At 35.5% G+C, this 17,723-nt stretch overlaps 1 protein-coding gene across 1 annotated transcript in view; it reads right to left on the bottom strand.

The window, feature by feature from the left end:
* CFAP47 (cilia and flagella associated protein 47) overlaps positions 1 to 17,723 on the bottom strand; it is a 291,226-nt gene that overhangs the window by 259,434 nt on the left and 14,069 nt on the right. Inside the window, exons 12-20 of the mRNA XM_035333565.1 lie at positions 15,766 to 15,982; positions 14,853 to 15,097; positions 13,734 to 13,864; positions 12,466 to 12,588; positions 11,540 to 11,671; positions 10,451 to 10,528; positions 9,696 to 9,840; positions 7,779 to 7,873; positions 2 to 170 (exon numbers count right to left, since the gene is read on the bottom strand). Of these exons, the coding sequence (XP_035189456.1) occupies positions 2 to 170; positions 7,779 to 7,873; positions 9,696 to 9,840; positions 10,451 to 10,528; positions 11,540 to 11,671; positions 12,466 to 12,588; positions 13,734 to 13,864; positions 14,853 to 15,097; positions 15,766 to 15,982 (1,335 nt within the window). The remainder of the gene's footprint in view (position 1; positions 171 to 7,778; positions 7,874 to 9,695; positions 9,841 to 10,450; positions 10,529 to 11,539; positions 11,672 to 12,465; positions 12,589 to 13,733; positions 13,865 to 14,852; positions 15,098 to 15,765; positions 15,983 to 17,723) is intronic.

Below are 17,723 nucleotides of genomic sequence, written 5' to 3'. Positions count from 1 at the left end.
CCAACTGCTTTAACTCTACAGACTGGATTAGCCAAAGTCACTGTCTGTGGCTGGGGAGCAATAGTGTGCTTTACAGGCCCAACAGAAGTTGCAGATATAGAGGATCGCTGTAGCAATGGAAAGTCATCCCAAGGAGTATTAACTGGAAGAGTGAAGTCATAAGCTGCCACCTAAAGAGCATAAATACCATTGTGATCACTTTCCCAAATAAAGTGATACTTCTTAAATGACCAGAGTGGTAATATTGTTTTTTATTACTATTTCATAATTATTAAAACTAACTGCAGAACTAATCATGATAATAATAGGATGTTTATTACCATCAAGTGTGAATCATAAAAGTATGCAGTGATGAGCCATTTTTGCCCCATCATGGAAAAAATATATACCCCGAAGTATCAGAATTATCAGCACAGCTACAGACAAATCACTGGCAAATCACTGTGCTGTGCTCATTTCCATCCTGAGCAGAAAAAAGACTGAAACTGCAGCCCAAAAGCATAACCATAAGAAACTAGGAGGGAAAGAAAAATACATAAATTAAGAAAGCATTTTTCCAACGTTGAAGAGAAAAACTCAGCCAACATAAATGAAATGGGTTCAGAGAACCAGGGGAAACATGAGTTAAAACTGACACAACTCAGCAAAAAATAAAAATACTCAAAACCACCATCACTGAACCTCACTGAATTCCAGGATTCCAAATTCCATTGATTTTGATCTCAGTTTCATTTCAGCAATCACATCCCCAAATAAGTGGGTTTTAGAATTTAAAGATAGCATGTTTAATTTTGAACATTTTTTTCTGATTTTTTTTTTCTTTTTTTTTTTTTTGTCTCCTGACAGGTTATGCATGTGATAAACCTAATTTATTTCACAGTGCACTTTTTAAGAAGGTATTACATACCTTTCACTTCATCTTTCGAAGATCTTTCTAACATATTAGAGCAGCACACTCTTCAGAGAAAAAGATATGGATAACCATAACAAGCATAACAGAAGAAAAACCAAAACTTCTACAATAAAAACACTGCTGGAGTCTTTCAATAACTTACCTTGAAGGACACTGAAATCTTCAGAAAGGATTGTGGCCTACAAAATCTGTGTGCTGCTTAAAACATACAGTAAAGCCAAGTATATGAAGAAGTTGAAAGCTTTCAAATACCCAAATACCACAGGAAACAGTGCATCATGCTTCATTTTCATATATGTGGTTGTGAGTAAAATATATGAATTACAGGACAGAAAAAAAAAAAAATGTGCTGCCCCAGGAAAGGGAGCATATATTCATCTTTAACAAAAACAACCCGGAGCTTAGGTAATGAGAAGCAAGTATACAGCACTTACAACATTTGGAGTTCCAGCAGGGTTTTTAATACACAATTACAAGCACCTGGTGAGCAAGATGTGTGCTGAGCATTGTGGAACATTTTGCGTGTTTGCATTCAGCAAGATGAAAACATGGGATGAAAGGAAACATTTTTAGATCACTGTGCCCTTGTTTATATTGATACTTCAGATCTGATAATGACTAGATTTTATAACATAGAATTATACTTTTCAAAATTAAGATGGTGAAAGACATTTGAAATTTTCAGTATACTAATATTTGAGTTGGATCATAAACAAAGAGCGAGTAAAAATCTCCTGATGCGATTTAAATATTCTTCTAGTTTAGTACCTCAAGTCACCCACATAAAATACTTCAAGCTACATCTTCAAAGTATGTGCTTGCATCATAAAACCAAATAATTAAAAATAAGACTGAAAAAGGATCTTTTCTTCAGTGTTAGAAGTTCCTTTCACTTCAAAGTATGTATGAAATATGTTGCTACAAACAACAGCGGCTCCTTGCAGTTTTAGACAAAAACCTATCTTCTCTTACAGTTGAAACTAAAAAGCATTGCATTTCAAGACTGAAATCAAAAATCATTTAAAACACATGAGAAGTTTGATAGATTAAAGCTGAATACTTTCTTATTTGGTAACCTTAATAGCTGTTAAAATGTTTATTTAAGAGACAACTGCAAAGTGATCCAATGTGAGAGAGGGAGAAGAAAATTTTCCTGGACTCTTTAGGTCAAGAATCTTGTATAACAGTCACAAAGCAGACTCAGTCAGAAGCTTTTATCATACTCCTCAAGCTGTACGTGAAGTTTGTTATACTGGTCATGCTTAGCCACCGTACATCTTCAAAAATGTAAAATGTAATATGCTGCCCATATAAGTAGCATATCTCACAAGCATTATGGCTCATCATAAACAGAAAAAAAAGGGGGTGGGGAGATGACTGCACACCTCAGTGTGCACCTCAGGTGCAAAGATTACAGCCAGCCGTGGCACCTCCCTGTAGCCACAACGGACATCCTTACATGTGAAGTCCTAACACTTGAAACATCATTGCCAAGAAAAGCTACAAAAACAAGAGACCTAGAAAATCCCTTCCATCCCCAGCATGTGTCACAGGTATACCAGTATAATGAGACTGCATTTTACAAGACCTAGAAAGTTTGGTAAGATTAAGATGCTTTACCTATAATAGATACCATGACTTTATATATTTTTCCTATCCTGACTTAAACTAATTATGAACGTCATTTGCAACGTGTTAGTCTTAGAAATTAAAAAGACTTTAAAAGAAGCTTTAAAAAGAATAGCCACGTGCAACAAAGCAGCTTTTTGTTATGCGTTCACATAGAACACCTCCAAAACAATGTAAGAAAAGTAGTGTAGGCTGCCACAAGAAGACAGCAATTCTTTAAATAAAGAATCTGCAATCTTTCATTTCATTAGGAAAAAAAAAAAAAAAAACGCTTTTTTTCTCCTTAGAATTCCTAAACACAGTTGTTGATTTTTAGGAAGACTTGCTTTTACAGTACAACTTTGCACCAAATTGCAAGTATATCAATCAACTAATTTATGACTTCAAATTAACTTAAAACACCTGTATAAGAAAATAATCTTTTATTTACAACATAATATGCAGAGTGATCAAATATCTTGAAGCATTAGAAATCACTGATTTTTTATTTTAAGGATCTTTTTAAAATTTATTTATTGCACTAGCAACAGACAGATTTTCAGCAGTGATACCTGAAGAGAAAGTGTAATGTACAATAAAAAAAGCAGTTTGATCAAAATTTAAACCTAAATATAAAAGCAAATGGTACTGCAGAACCAAAGTTTTATGTACTGCAGCTGTATGCAATATATATTCTCAGTCTTGTAAGATTTAACATTAACTCTTCCTTAAAATATACAAAAAAAATTAATGCAGTCTAAACTCCCCTGCTTTCCATCACATATAACCAGCATAATGAATAATGTAAAAAGTGTTCAAATCCATCATTCAGAACACTGAAATAAAATTAAATCCTTTCCTTGTATACAGAGATGTCAGAGATGGTGCACCAGCAATACCTTGATTATTTTGTAATTCCACAGTTGATTTTCCACAGAATTCATTTCTTACACTGTGAATTCTGTACATTAAAATAAATAAATAAATCCATCCTTATCAATGTCAAAAAAGGGGGGGTGGGGTGGGAACACCTGTCACTTCACTATATGAAGTCAAAACAAGAAGCTCTGACAAGTGTGACTTGCTCCATTTGTCTCAATCAAAGCCCTAACAGGTCTCATTATTACACAGCTGTGTATTTCATATTTTTCCCCAAGGTACTGGAATTTTCTATTCCAAAACATATGGGTATGTTTATGTGTATATATATATATATATACATATATATATATATATAGTTGAAGCAGCACACTCCTGCACCTTGCTTTGCCTTTCTGCCTTACCAGAACTTGCATAACACTGCCGCTAGCAGGTGAATCATCCTGCCTTGAGAAGCACAGTGACAGCTAAGGACCAAAAACTGTCACAGAGCAAATATTCAACATGATAACACACTGACCATTTCCCTAGGAAAAAAAAAAAAAAAAAAAAAAAAAAAAAAAAAGTGCTCCTCAACCTTACTTAGACAATCAGCCTGCAGAACAAGAGTCATGAGTCACAATCAAGAAAAGCCATGCTTCATGGATAGGGACAAGAGAGTTCCAACAAATATTTGGCCGGATGTTCATGGGTTTTTTGATTGTTTTATCTGTTGTTTCGTTGCTGTTCTTTAAATCAAAACAAAATTTTGTTTTACTCAGCATCTGAAATGAATGACTTACAGCTGGCTAAACCTCCTTATATTGCAGTGAAAAACACATGTGATGTAATCATTATTTGAGAGAGAGTTCATTAAAAGTATAACAAAACAGAAAAGAAAGGATCATATAGCCTGTACAAATAAGGATTTTCCAGCTTACCTATTTATATTTATTTGTATATTGTTCTCACTTATGTACATCTCTGACTATAACTGCAAATGAATCCCACTGTTCAATTCTTTCCAATGATGCAGAGAACTATATCACCTCCTACACCTTCTGAGAGGCTGGAGTAACAGGAAGGGAAAAGCATGCCTTGCCTGAGCAGCATCCTAGCCTTATCTATAAAGCATCAGTTTCATTTTATTGCTTAGATTACTGGGAGAATTATCTCTAAATTTGTAGATGTTATTTTATAAACATGCCAATATACTTCATCTCTAAGAATATCTTTTGATATCACATGTAATTGTTCACACTAAGTTTTAGGATAAATTGTGGCAGCTATTCAGTGTTGCTATGTGTTTACTTAGTTTGCTGATTTAAAGCTTTTTAACATAAAAGGAAAACAATTGTCAGGATGGTTTTTAGCAGGAGTATTCAAGATTGATTCAATTCCATATTTCTAGTATCTACTTTCTTAGTACAACACAAATTTGTGGGGTTTTGTTGGTTTACAGATAGCATTGTCAGTAATGATGACTAAAACAACAGCAGGAAGCTTTAACAGAACCAGACAGCAGGCAGAAAAGAATTAATCTCACTGGAATACAGAAGGCTTGCAGCAGCTGGGAGGTAAGCTGGGTAAGAACAGTTGTCCAGAAAACAGTGATGATATCAGAGAAACAGCTGTTCAAGTGGAGAGGCAGGATATAGTGCTAGCAACTGTGAAACTTGAAAAGAGTAAGCTCAATATAGAGAGATCTGAGCTTTTTCAAGATTGGAAAGTCAGAAAAGAGATGGAAGAAATCTGACAAGAGAAGGGGCAAATCTAGATGCAGTAGAATGATAACAACAACTCAGATCCAAGGGGGAATGTTCTAAGAATCTGCAACTAATGAGAGTCTCAGATCACAACAAGAGATGCTGCTACCCATACCACTTTCTCAACAAAACTATCCTTATTATTAAAAATTTTATTTTATTACACTACTTTGCAGGAGCTAGATTAAAGAAAAGCTACAGCATCCTGGGGGGTACAGGCACTTCAGGATGCTTTCTTGGTCATGCCATACTGGGTGGCACATTTAGTTTTCAAGGTTATCTGCCTTTTACATTAATCAGTGCTATTGCTCCCAGCTACCAGTGCTTCATTAAAGCTCAACAATGTTAACATGTGACCACCAGTGGGTTGTAAGTTCTAAGTGTATTTGGGCATGTCTTGCCTGGTAATCAGTAAGCTGCCTCCTGCCAGGCAAGCGATAATATACTTGCAGCAGAATGGAAGCACTGGCTGCGCACTGAGCCTACCTAGCACAGGGTAGAGACAGAGAAAGGATGTGAGCACATGGAGAGAAGGGGAAATGGAAATAAATAAAATTTGTGAGAGCCGGGATTATTAATTGGTTATGAGACATGAGGCTCCCCAGGGAAGTTTCCTTTTTGAAGTTCTTTATTCCCTTACTTCTGAATGAAACTGTTCTGCTTGGAAAAACAAAACAAAACAACAACAACAAAACTATGCTCAAGACTGGAAAAGCACTGAAAGTTTGAAAAATTTTAGAAAGAAAAAAAGATGATATTACAGAGAAAAAACTATAATCAACGGATGCAATATATTTGACAGTTACTTATTTTTTTTTAAAGAGCTATCAGAAAACAGACCCAGTTATTTTTTTTTTTTTCCAAAATTATATCATTAGAGCAGATTGCAAGTTGATACAGCCTTGTCTTCAGTTAGGTTACCTTATCACCAGCATCAAATGACAGTTGGAGATGCTTGTCAATAACCAACAGTAATGCTGAACAGTAGCTCAGACTACAAGTTAAATTAACTAAATAAGTGGTTCAGAAGACTTCTGAGACAGTAGGCCATTCTGCATGTTTAATCATTTGAATATTCAGCAGTGTTAGAAGCAACATATCTATTCATAATCCATCCTTACACTTGGCAAGGAAAGAAAACAGCAATATAGCGTAATTGCAGCAGGGGGAAATAGGGTACTGGGAGGCACATAAAATCCCTATTTTGATAGTTTGGAGGGGATGGCATTCATTTACAATTTTAGAGTTGATATTTCACTAATCTGGAAGGGGATGATCGGCCTTCTTCTACACTACTTTCTACTACAATGAAGAATTAAGAATCAGTTTGTACAGCAGCAGCACTATCACCAGAGAAACCCCATGCCATAAGCAGGAAAAGAGCTGTCAGATAGGTTATGGCTCCCATCAATATGAACATAGTTTAGAGATACACAAATTGTATACACAAATTTCTATTCTTGATCCTTCATACCTAAACAAAAATGTCAACATTTTCCTTACTGAGCTTCTCTTCAGTTTGATAGTGGGTCACTGGCGATATTCTGTGTACAATTTAGCATACCTTCCTAGCACTGTATCCAGTCAACACCTGCCTGCCTTGCCTATGTGAATACCGCACCAGACAATGTCGAGATACTTATAAAGATATGACATCTACTGCTTCTCATCTAACCTCAAGGCCTGCTCTGCTACTGGAGGAAATTAATTCAAGTTTAAATAATTCATTTTAAATAATTCATTCATGCACAAAATCTGAGCTGAAAGCAATATGAGAAAGAAAACCATAGTTTTAACAGATGCAGGCTGTAATATGCAAATATTTATTTGAATGATGCTTGGAACAGAGAACATGACTTCTATTCAGACAATAAAATCCTAGGTAGGAAGGAGGGACAGTAGGAACAAGGGAGAAAAGAACATTGTTGACCCTTCCAAGATGCATTGTCTCTGAAATTCATTTATTTTTAAGGTAAAAACGAAGCTAATGCAAAAGGTTCTTGTGCTGTAACCTGTTGTTTGTTCTGAAAGACATTTATAATATCAAAGACTAAGTTTTGTTGCTGTTCAGTGTTCTCCATATATATGAAAATCCCCAAACCCTCCACTTAAAAATGTTGCTCAATAGGTTGACTTAAAATTTACTATAGTGCTGCCTATTGACATGTACCACCAATAAAATGCAATGTTCCTGATGTAAAACTAACCCACAGTCTCATATCTTCAATTTTATTTCCCTCATATAGCTCCACTAGAAAGCAACTTTGCTGATCTTTATGACACACAAAACTCCTCTACTTATGTAGTCCCTTGAGGTCATCTGAGAGTTAAGCCATAAACAGCTGCAAATACAAAACAGCCACCAATTGCTGAATGACTTAATGAATGTGTGGTAAGACATCTTGATTTAAATGTATTCGTTCCCCATTTTGAAGTCATTGGAAAAGTATGTTTTCTTTGTGTGCACACATTTAAGGAAAGAAGCAAAAGTAGTATAAGTTACTTCAAAACTTGTTTTCTTAAGAATGAGATTACTGTTACAAAACTATTGCACACACTAAAATGTACATCTAGAATGTCTATATTCCATTTTAGTGCCAGTTTAATTTATCACCAGTGCCCCAGCAGCTTACCTCTTTTGGCATGAAGGACAACGAGCACTGCAAAGATGACTTTCCCTCTAAGTCAACTGAATACAAATAAGGCTCTGAAGAACAGTTTTCAACCACTGTCAAACAAAAATCAGAATCAAGTTAGAGATGCCATTACATTAAATATCGATTTTGTAATAATTGCAGTACTTGAAAGTGATTACCAACACAGGTGTATACATGGTAAATATTTCTTAACTAGCTATGAATGAATATAATATTTCCCATAAGCATTCTGGATGTAATTTTGAGAAGAGTTAATCACCAACTACCTTCAGTAAAGTCATTGATTTGGGGGAATATTTGAGAGGAAAGAAAAAAATAATAATTTATCTTTGAAGAAAAGCATCAGGCAAAAATAGTTAACTAAATAATAAAAATTCATACCACGGGGGAAAAAAATGGAATCTTAGAATCACAGAATGGTGTGGGTTGAAAAGGACATTAAAGATCACCTGGTTCCAACCCCCTGCCATGGGCAGGGACACCTCCCACCAGAGTAGGGTGCTCAAAGCCCCATCCAACTTGGCCCTGAATGCATCCAGAGAGTTACCAACTTCTGTGGGCAACTTGTTCCAGTGCATTACCACCCTCATAGTAAAGAGCTTCTTCCACTTATCTAAAATAAATATCTAAATATAAATCTAAAATAAATATCTACATATCTAATCTACCCCCTTTTACTTTAAAACCATTACTCCTTGTCCTATCAATACAATCCCTAATAAAGAGTCCCTCTCCAGAGGGACTTGGCTGAACCTTTTTTTTCTAAATGACACTTAGGCATAATCTGCTCTACAGAAGTTTACCAGTAAGGCTTCCTTAATTTAGCAGGCTTTCAGGTCCAATTTTAAGACATAGGCAGAAGCATGGGTTTCCAATACTTAATGTAAAACTTCTTTTGAGGAATTATTCATCCTGGACACATACTGTTTGAACAGCACCTGACCTGACTGAATACCCCACTACTTGTTTCAAGCACAAACTCTGATCTAGAAATCATGTGCAATGAGTCAGTTCCCAAGCTAGCTAGCTTCCTGGTGTAGACAGTCTTGCAGTCCTCTTCCACATTGAGATGACCAACTAGGGGCACCTGCTTTCCCTTTGAAATCTACCATGTGGAAGAAAACCCTCTGTTCTCATCAGATCATTTGTTGTGATCATCCACATACAGTTCTACATAAGGACAACTAAACATTACATTATTGGCTAGCACAAGAAACAGTATTGATTTCCCAAGCTTTCAGGGACAAGAGGCCATAAGAACATAAATTCTCTCATTAATGAATTTGTTTAAATACAGCAAAGGTGGTACCAGGACTGAATTAGAAAAGGGATGAGCAACGAAAAATGAAGAATAGGAAACGACAGTCCTATCAAGAAACAAAGAATAGCAACTGAATTCCACAAATTACCCCACTGTCATTCTAACTTGTAAATCATGTAAACCATGTAAAACTGAGTTCTTGTGATTAAGGCACCATTAGAGGAAAAAAAAAAAGTCCAGACCTTTACAATGATACTGAATTAACGTAGGAGTAAATATTCTCAAAACAGTGGATACAAGTCCATGAACAGGAAATAAGTATAGTTGTGCTTTTGGGTTGACTTTTTGTTTGTTCTTATTTGTTTTAACTGGTGAGAGGGTGCTCAGACATTTTTATATGCCTTTGCAACTACAGGAAAAAAAAAAATCTACAGGAAAACTGTCATTTTCCAAGTGATTTTTTTTTTTTTTTTTTTGGCAACCGCCATTTTAATTTATATTAAGCAGCAGTTTTAAAATAATCGTCTTAGGTTTTCTGTTAATCAGAAAAATTGTATACCAGAAATAGTCTGACAGATTTTCTCTTAGCATTATTCTTTGTTTAATGAAAGCTGATATAGCAAAGCAAATACCTGAATGATTATTAGCACTCAATTTAAAATCCTTATACTGGAAAAAATCAAACTCCACTCTGGTACGTGCCTGTCCTTTGTTCTGAAGCAAAAATGGAATTGATTTTGTAGAATCAACATAAACACCACCAAAGTCAAATAGTTCCTGTAAGTTTAAAGGAAAAAAAAAAAAAAAAAAAAAAAAAAAAAAAAAAGTGGTCAAACCCATGTGAAGTCAACTTTGTAACTGAACAGCATGTGAAAAATATAATTGTTCAATGACTCAGAATTTATAATGCATTAGGCAGACATCTCAGTTAATTAATTGTCTTGCCTAACTCTTATCTTTCAATTCTTTCCAAGACATCAAATGCAACAAAGTCCAGTTACACCATCAGGAAAGTCTTCCTAATTCAGTAAACAGATCAGTGGATTATCTTTTCCCTATCCTATATTTTTCTCTATTACTACCTTAAAGAAATCTCTCTTTTAATGGTTTGGGTTTTTGTTCTGTTTTGTTTTACAGGTGTTCAAGTTCAAAGGTTAAAGCTGTTATCATTTAGTGAAACTTTCATATATACATCTTTTTTTAAAAAAAAATTTCTGTTCCCAAGTTCTTCTCTGTGATAATTTTCTCAGGAAGTTAGTACAGGGGAAAAAAAAAAGGGGGGGGGCGGGGGGGGGCGTGAACATGAAGTAGGAATGAGACACTTTGACATCAAGATAAAGCAAAACACTACTAATCTTACCAGTTGCTACAAATCCTTCATACTCACCACATCAATCTTTATTTCAGGGGTCTCTACATATCCAACAATTCTGAGCACTAGTACTCCTGAATTTCGCACTGCTACCTAAGTTAATGGAGAACAGTGTGATTATTGACAAGATCATTTTAACATAATATCATCAAATCTTTCAAAATTAAATAAGAAAGTCAAAAAGGAAAAAAAAATGTATAGAAGAACTAATAGTGCCTTTGTGGTATACCATATCTGGATAGTCATAGTTGTCAATAGAGTTTCAGGAAAGACCAGTCTTCTGCAGACAAAAATAATGCTGCATGAGGTTGTATCATTAGAATGAACAGTTTCCTCTAGCAGAAGAAAGCTGAGTGGATGAGTTACATCTATTCAGCAGCTGTGAGGACCGGAAAGTACACCTGAAGACAAATTGCTTGAGGGAGCTGCTGGCACAAAGTAGATGTTGTTTTGAGCAGTGTATGTTAAAAGTGGAAAGAAGAATGACTAGTAGGTTCAGTAAGCATAATGTATGCAGCCAAAGACGATAAAGAATCCAGGATTTGAATTGGAAAAGGTAGCAAAGATCAGCCCCATAACAGAATCCCTTCTTTCTTCCCACTTATCTGACCAAACACAAGTCAATGAAGCAGGCATGCAGAAAACAAAGTAGGATTAGATCTTTATTGCACTCCTATTATCAGACCAAGTTTACTGGTAAATTCATCTCCAAGATAACCTTTTTGTAATGTTCACGAGAAATAGTCAAGAAATGGAAAACACTTTAGTATTTCAGTCCTGCTACCCAATAAAACACAAAAACTGCGCATATGTCTACATGATCTTATGAAAACAAGGAGACGTTAGTTTCAGCAGCTTGGCAACAGTATGCTATGAATCAGCTCAACTGAGAGGCTGTTTAGTACTTCAGAGCAGTACTGAGACCAGAATAACAGAATAGCTTACAGCTATCAACAGCTGTAAGAAAACTTTTTTAAAGTATTAGAACACTTCAGCTAAAATTCAAAAGTGCTCAGATGCACACACATCTCAACATTCAAACATCTCCACATACAGACATACAACATAACACTCAAAAGCCAAAACTCATTCAGTTTTGAATACCTCCACTCTTGTATCAAAACTGATTTTTGCATTTGGAGTAAAAAGGATTTTGAGCTCAGTATGGCCTCCCACAGGTACCACCCCGTCACAAGGAGTGATCAACATTCCAGGCAGTGGATTTGAATGAAGGACCTTCAAACACAAACATATATTAAATAGTATTGAAAAAAAAAAAAAATCACTGCTAAAAAATACATTACTATATCTGTCATGAAGATTTTATATTCTTACAAGGTGAACCTTTATAACATATAATAAATTAAAAATCCAAATAAATCACATAGTACCAAAATAAAGTATGAACAACAGTTCTGAGGACTTTAATCAGAACAATTCTATGTCACTATAGAAGTATAGCAAATTTTTCTGTGATCAGAACTAATGAGGTTAGGTTTACTACTAATTCGTGGCCTATGTGTTTACCTGCTCCAGCCCACCTCTTATCTAATTCACATTACAGCCTCTTAGTTGTGAATCTAGTAAAGTGATCATATTTGCTGTGACTAGTCTGAGTCTATGCATGCATTGACTGGGCAGCCAGTATGAGAATAAGATGACCAGCCAGTTTACTTTCTCTCTCTGAATATAAAAACACCCCAGGTGTAAATGCCTTTTTATAGGGTACACCAATATGGGATTCTTCTTTCACCTATGGTTTTCATGCAGCTTCTAGAATCTTTTCAAGGAGGTTTTATCTCTTTGTGAGGCACCATCATTTTGTCAGGTTTGGATTGGTGGATAGGCTGACGCATAGAGACAGAATTCCTCTTCATATAAATCTTTTTTCATCTGAAGACTAGACAAAAAATGAAGCAGTTCTATAGCTAATAACTGAGAGTATAAAGCTGTAACACAATCCGATAAAATGAACTCTCCTCCTCCCCACCCCCAAGTAATTAAATGTACTAAAAATAATTTTAGTTTACTTGGAAGTAGGCATGATTGTATCCTGTGTTTTGAAGAATGGCTGTCTTACAAGTAGATAAACCCATTGGACAATGACTGAATGGTATCCTTTGTTCTATAAACTGAACTTTCGTGGTACCAAGCTGTCAAAAAAGAAGAGAAAGCAAAAACAAGCAAACCAAATAAAATATTACTAAGTATAAATAAATAATCAGCTTTATTTTCTTTTCTTTACATAATAAGCTAACATACCTCTGGAAATGTACAAATTACAATTATTTAAACAGAAAAAACATACATTTTAAAAATGTGACAATATTTAGACAATATATTGAATTTATCTAGATTCAGAGTTAATAGATTCAAACTCAAATACATTTCTAAGTTAATCTAAGATAAATAAAAATATTTTAATTTTAAGAACACAAGCTCCATGTTTTTTTTTCATCTTAAGTATGTGAGCAAGACAAGATACTTTTTAATAGCAGTAATTTTTAATAGCAATAATAATGCCAATATTCTAATTTGCACACAGCCTGATTTTAGTTATGACAATTTCCAATGTTTCAAAGGAAAAAGCTACCATGAAAAGCTACCAGTCATATCAAAAGGAATGGGGAAAGTCTTATTTGCAATCAAAATGATTATATATAGAGCATGCAGTCATCAGAATAGTTAAAGAAAAAAAAAAATCATTCATACTTCCTGGCATGTAACATTACATACCAAATGATTCACATAATTTCTTATTTCTGGAAAATCTCTTACTTTTTAATAGGATTCCTTCTATATATTTATTCTATTCCACCTTAAAATAATTTGAGATTCTCTTTGCCACTGTTCAAAAAACTATCCAGAACATTTCTTCTCAAAATAGCAGAAAACATGCTCAAATAACAGGACAAAATTATGTTGTTATGCTGAAGCTATTCATACTCAAAACAACTTTCTATTTTTCTTCTTGATTTGTTTCCCTTTAGCATACATATAAAGAACTATCATATCACCTCTCAACCTTTGTTTAGCTATACTAAGTAAGACAAGAACAATTACATATATATAAAGACCACTCAGTTGTGGTGCCAAAGGAAGCATATAACCACAGCCAAGACAAAGGCAGTCTTGCCTTCTCCATCATTCCCTTTGAGCAACACTCTTTTTGTAAATGTGTCAAGTAGAAACCACATAAAATTAAAATAATTCTTTTGAATGCTCAACCAAAGAAACATATTTAAGAAATTGCTTGTTAAAAAATTTGCTTTTCTAAGCCTGTTGTATGATGTGTTACCTTTGCAAAACATTTCAACTTAATTGTGTTTCCTTTACGCACACACAAGTTGAATTCTCCTGCTTCTGGGGAGTTGAACCCTGGATGCCAGACAACTTCACACTCTAAGTCTCTATAGGGCTCCACAAAGCCTAAATAACATGAAGAATTATTATAATCATACACATTTACAATTATCAAATTATGTTGTATAATTATAAATAACACAAGCACATTAAAATCAAATGACTTTCTATTATTGAACACAAAACCTACATTTCAAAGATGTTGAACAGTATGATGAATTAAATAAAGTTAGTTACTGAATTCAAACGTCAATTGCTTAACATCAGTTTATCAGCATCCTGCAGTAAAACACATTCAAAGTTCATTGATTATTTTACCTCAAATTACCCAAATATTAAACTTTAACAAAAATTGTAAAAGAACAGACAATCCTTCTGGTAGACTAATACCTCTGGGAAGGAGCATATGCTTTTTCTTGCTTGCAATTGATTCTGAACTCAGAATCAAAATATCTTATTTCTCAAGAATCAGTGCACACCAAGCTCCTCATCTAGCCAAATCTTTTTTGCACTGAATAAAGCCAACTCGGTTAGCAGTTAGTTTTTTTTTAAATAATGAAGCTCCAACATACTTTTACAGAACACTGTCTTTCAAAGGAAAAAAATGTCTCACACACTTCTAACAAATATCAATCCATAGTGCAAGTGAAACTAATTCCAGGCTGAATTATATTTGTGTCACTCACTGTCTACATCAAATTCTAGCAGCTTTGTTCATACAGAACTTTTGGAAAGCTCCTTAAGAGCAGTGTGATGTTGCTAATTGCCATTAAATGGCCACCTCACTTTTTAGGTATCAGCAATTTGAGCTCAGAAAAATGGCTACATGAGAGCTGCTTGTTGGACACAGAAACAACAAACTGGACTTTGCACATGCTAGTAGGGTTTACATACAGAATGCTGCTCTGGTATTAACACTCTGATCTGGTACTACTTTGGGGATAAACTGATGCTGAACCAAATACTGAGTTTATAGAATTACCTGGATGTTTGTCTTATTTAACATTATTGACATTTAAGACACATGAATACATGCTGTATTTGCATTGCATACCTTTGGCTGGCTGTATAGAAAATGCAGTTCCTTTATCTGTAATTACAGGTTTCCAAGTAAACTCAGCAGAATGGTTTCTGGTATTGTATACCCTGACAGTTGTTCTAAATTCTGTCTCTGCCAGGTAGCCAGGAATAGGATTTAAAATCAGTTCCCTTTCAGACAACTGAAGTTCAACAGACACTGCATTTGCAATGACCAGCACGTGCCCAGGATGCTTGTTGTTTATTGTATAAGAAAAAGATCTGCAGTATAAAAATAAATATTTCTCAATAGCATTTTTAGTTTTATTATGCTGTAGTCAAAGAAAAAAATATGTGAAATCGAATCATTAGGAAGAAAATACAGGAAACAACTGAATACAAACAGTTCAAACTGACAAGAAAAAAGCTATCTGTAATAGATTTGCATGTAACTTAAACCACCTGAAAGGTGAAAATCATCCCATATGATTATCAGCTTCATACTGTTCATTCACAAAAGCATTAGTAAAATGAGAATTCTGTCTTGACACCAGAGATATAGAAAATGTTTTGCCTGTAAATTTACCCAGAAGGAAGTGTATCAATAGATACAGGCACAGATAGAGAGATACAAGACTGACAGAAAGAGCACAGTATTTTCATAAAGTTTCTCCTACCATATAAAGTATAATAGCACAATTTTTGCTGATGTACAGGTGGCACTGTGGTTATATATGCTTTTGCCACAACAGATTTAAAAAAAATAAAAAAGCAAAGAAATGTTAATATAATAGAAAATTTTTGCAACATAAATCTGCATTTTATTGATATTACCACAAATCAGTGTTCACCAAGTTTAATTACACCAAGTTTAAATTAGCAGCCTGATATTTTTTATTCTACTACTCCAAATTAATTACGTCAAACAAGATAAATATAAGAAACCTTACTTTTTAAACATTCCAAGCTTGTTTGTCTCAAAAACTACTGGAATATAAGTTTTTGTAAGAGGAGGCACCACCTGACACAGTGGACTTGTCTGCTCTAGTTCATCAATTTCAATCTCAATTTGTATCCATATATGGACTAACAAGTTATTGATGATATGTAGTTTTCTGGTAGTTGTAGAGTACACACAAACATCACCAAAGTCCACAGTAGAAGGACCTGGAATAGAGAAGAAATAAGATCTTCAACATTAAATGCTAAAAATTAACATAATGAAACATAACTACTAAAGGAAGCATACTAACTAAACTACTAAGGAAATACAACTACTAAAAAATTCTGATCAAAACATTTTAGTCCCCCCCTTTACTTAGCTAAAACAACCCTGTGGTGGAACAAATTCACATTTAAATTTGGAAGTTTATATTTTCCTGCTTATTGCAACCCAAAAGTCAACACCAGTATTTATTTGTTAATTCTTATACAGATATTTAAATAGGAAAAGTAAGGTGTTAATGACAAAAGGCAATATTAGTAAATCTTTTTCTTTAGTTAATCAGATATTTAACTGGCTAGACAAACAACAATTAATGATAAGAGTATTTTTTTGTTATTATTCCTTGATATGTGACAATTAGGTTTCATAATACATATAATTTTGTGGTGACAAAATGATCTCTCTACTGTATTTACAGCTATCACTGATTTTTATGCTGGTCTGCAAACTTCAGTGCTTATTGCACTAATCAAATATTTTATAAAACTGTACATACCTTTTCTATTTACATGATTATTTTTATTGTATTTATTGTTTACTTTTCCCCAAATACATCAGTATACACAGCTAGAATATTGAAGTTCTAGCTTCATTGAAAATTAAAAAGCAACCCAGAAAGTAATGATTTTTTTCATTTTGAAGCTAAATAATATGACATGGCCTTGTGACATTAAAAAAAAAATAAATAAAAAGTTTTAATATCTATATTAGGTTCATGTGGCAATGTGGGGGGGATGTGGCAAAGTGGGGGGGATGCAGGGGTGGCCTCTGTGGTCAGAGACCAGCTCCAGCCGGCTCCAAAAGGGACCAGCTGGTAGCCAGAGTGGAGCCGGGGGTGAAGCTGGGTGGGTCTCTGGGAAAGCAGAGTTAATGAAGGGAAAAAACACCATGCAACAGCAGCTGGGAGAGGGGAGTGAGATCATGTGGGAGACCCAGCCCTGCAGCCAACAAGGTCAGTGCAGCAGGAGGGCAGGATGTGCGCCAGGCACGTTCCCCTGCGGGCTGTGGAGAGGCCCCTGGTGGAGCAGGCTGTCCCCCTGCAGCCCATGGGTCCCACACGGAGCAGATCTCCACGCTGCAGCCCGTGGAGGAGCCCACGGGGAGCAGGTGGATGTGGCCTGGAGGAGGCTGCGGCCCATGGAGAGCCCCCGCAGGAGCAGGCCCCGGGCCGGAGCTGCAGCCCGTGGAGAGGAGCCCACGCAGGAGCAGGGGGCCTGGGGGGGAGCTGCCATCTGTGGGGGACCCGTGCTGGAGCAGCTTGCTCCTGAAGGACTGTACCCCATGGTATGGATCCCTATTGGAGTAGTTCTTGACATGGGCAGCATCCCCACACTGGAGCAGAGAAAGAGTGTGAGGATGAGGGAGCAGCAGAGACAAAACGCTATGGACTGACCAGAGCTCTCGTTCCCCCTTCCCCTGCACTGATTAGGAGGAGGAAGTAGAATAAAGTGTATTGGGGGAAGTTGTTTTTAGTTGCTTTTATTTCTCTAGAAGAGAAATAAAAAGACTGCTCTAGTCAGATATTAGTTGGCAATAAATTATATTAACTTGCTTTATGCTGAATCTGTTTTGCCTGTGACAGTAACCGGTGAGCAATCTCCCTGTCCTTATCCTTGTGCTGGGGCCCTTTTCCATTGTATTTTCTCTTCCTGTTCCACTGAGGAGAGGGAGTGGGAGAACAAT

This window comes from Oxyura jamaicensis, chromosome 1, assembly GCF_011077185.1.
Source record: "Oxyura jamaicensis isolate SHBP4307 breed ruddy duck chromosome 1, BPBGC_Ojam_1.0, whole genome shotgun sequence".
Taxonomy (NCBI): Eukaryota; Metazoa; Chordata; class Aves; order Anseriformes; family Anatidae; genus Oxyura; species Oxyura jamaicensis.
Note: the sequence above shows the minus strand (reverse complement) of the source record. Positions and strands in the feature narration are given on the sequence as shown.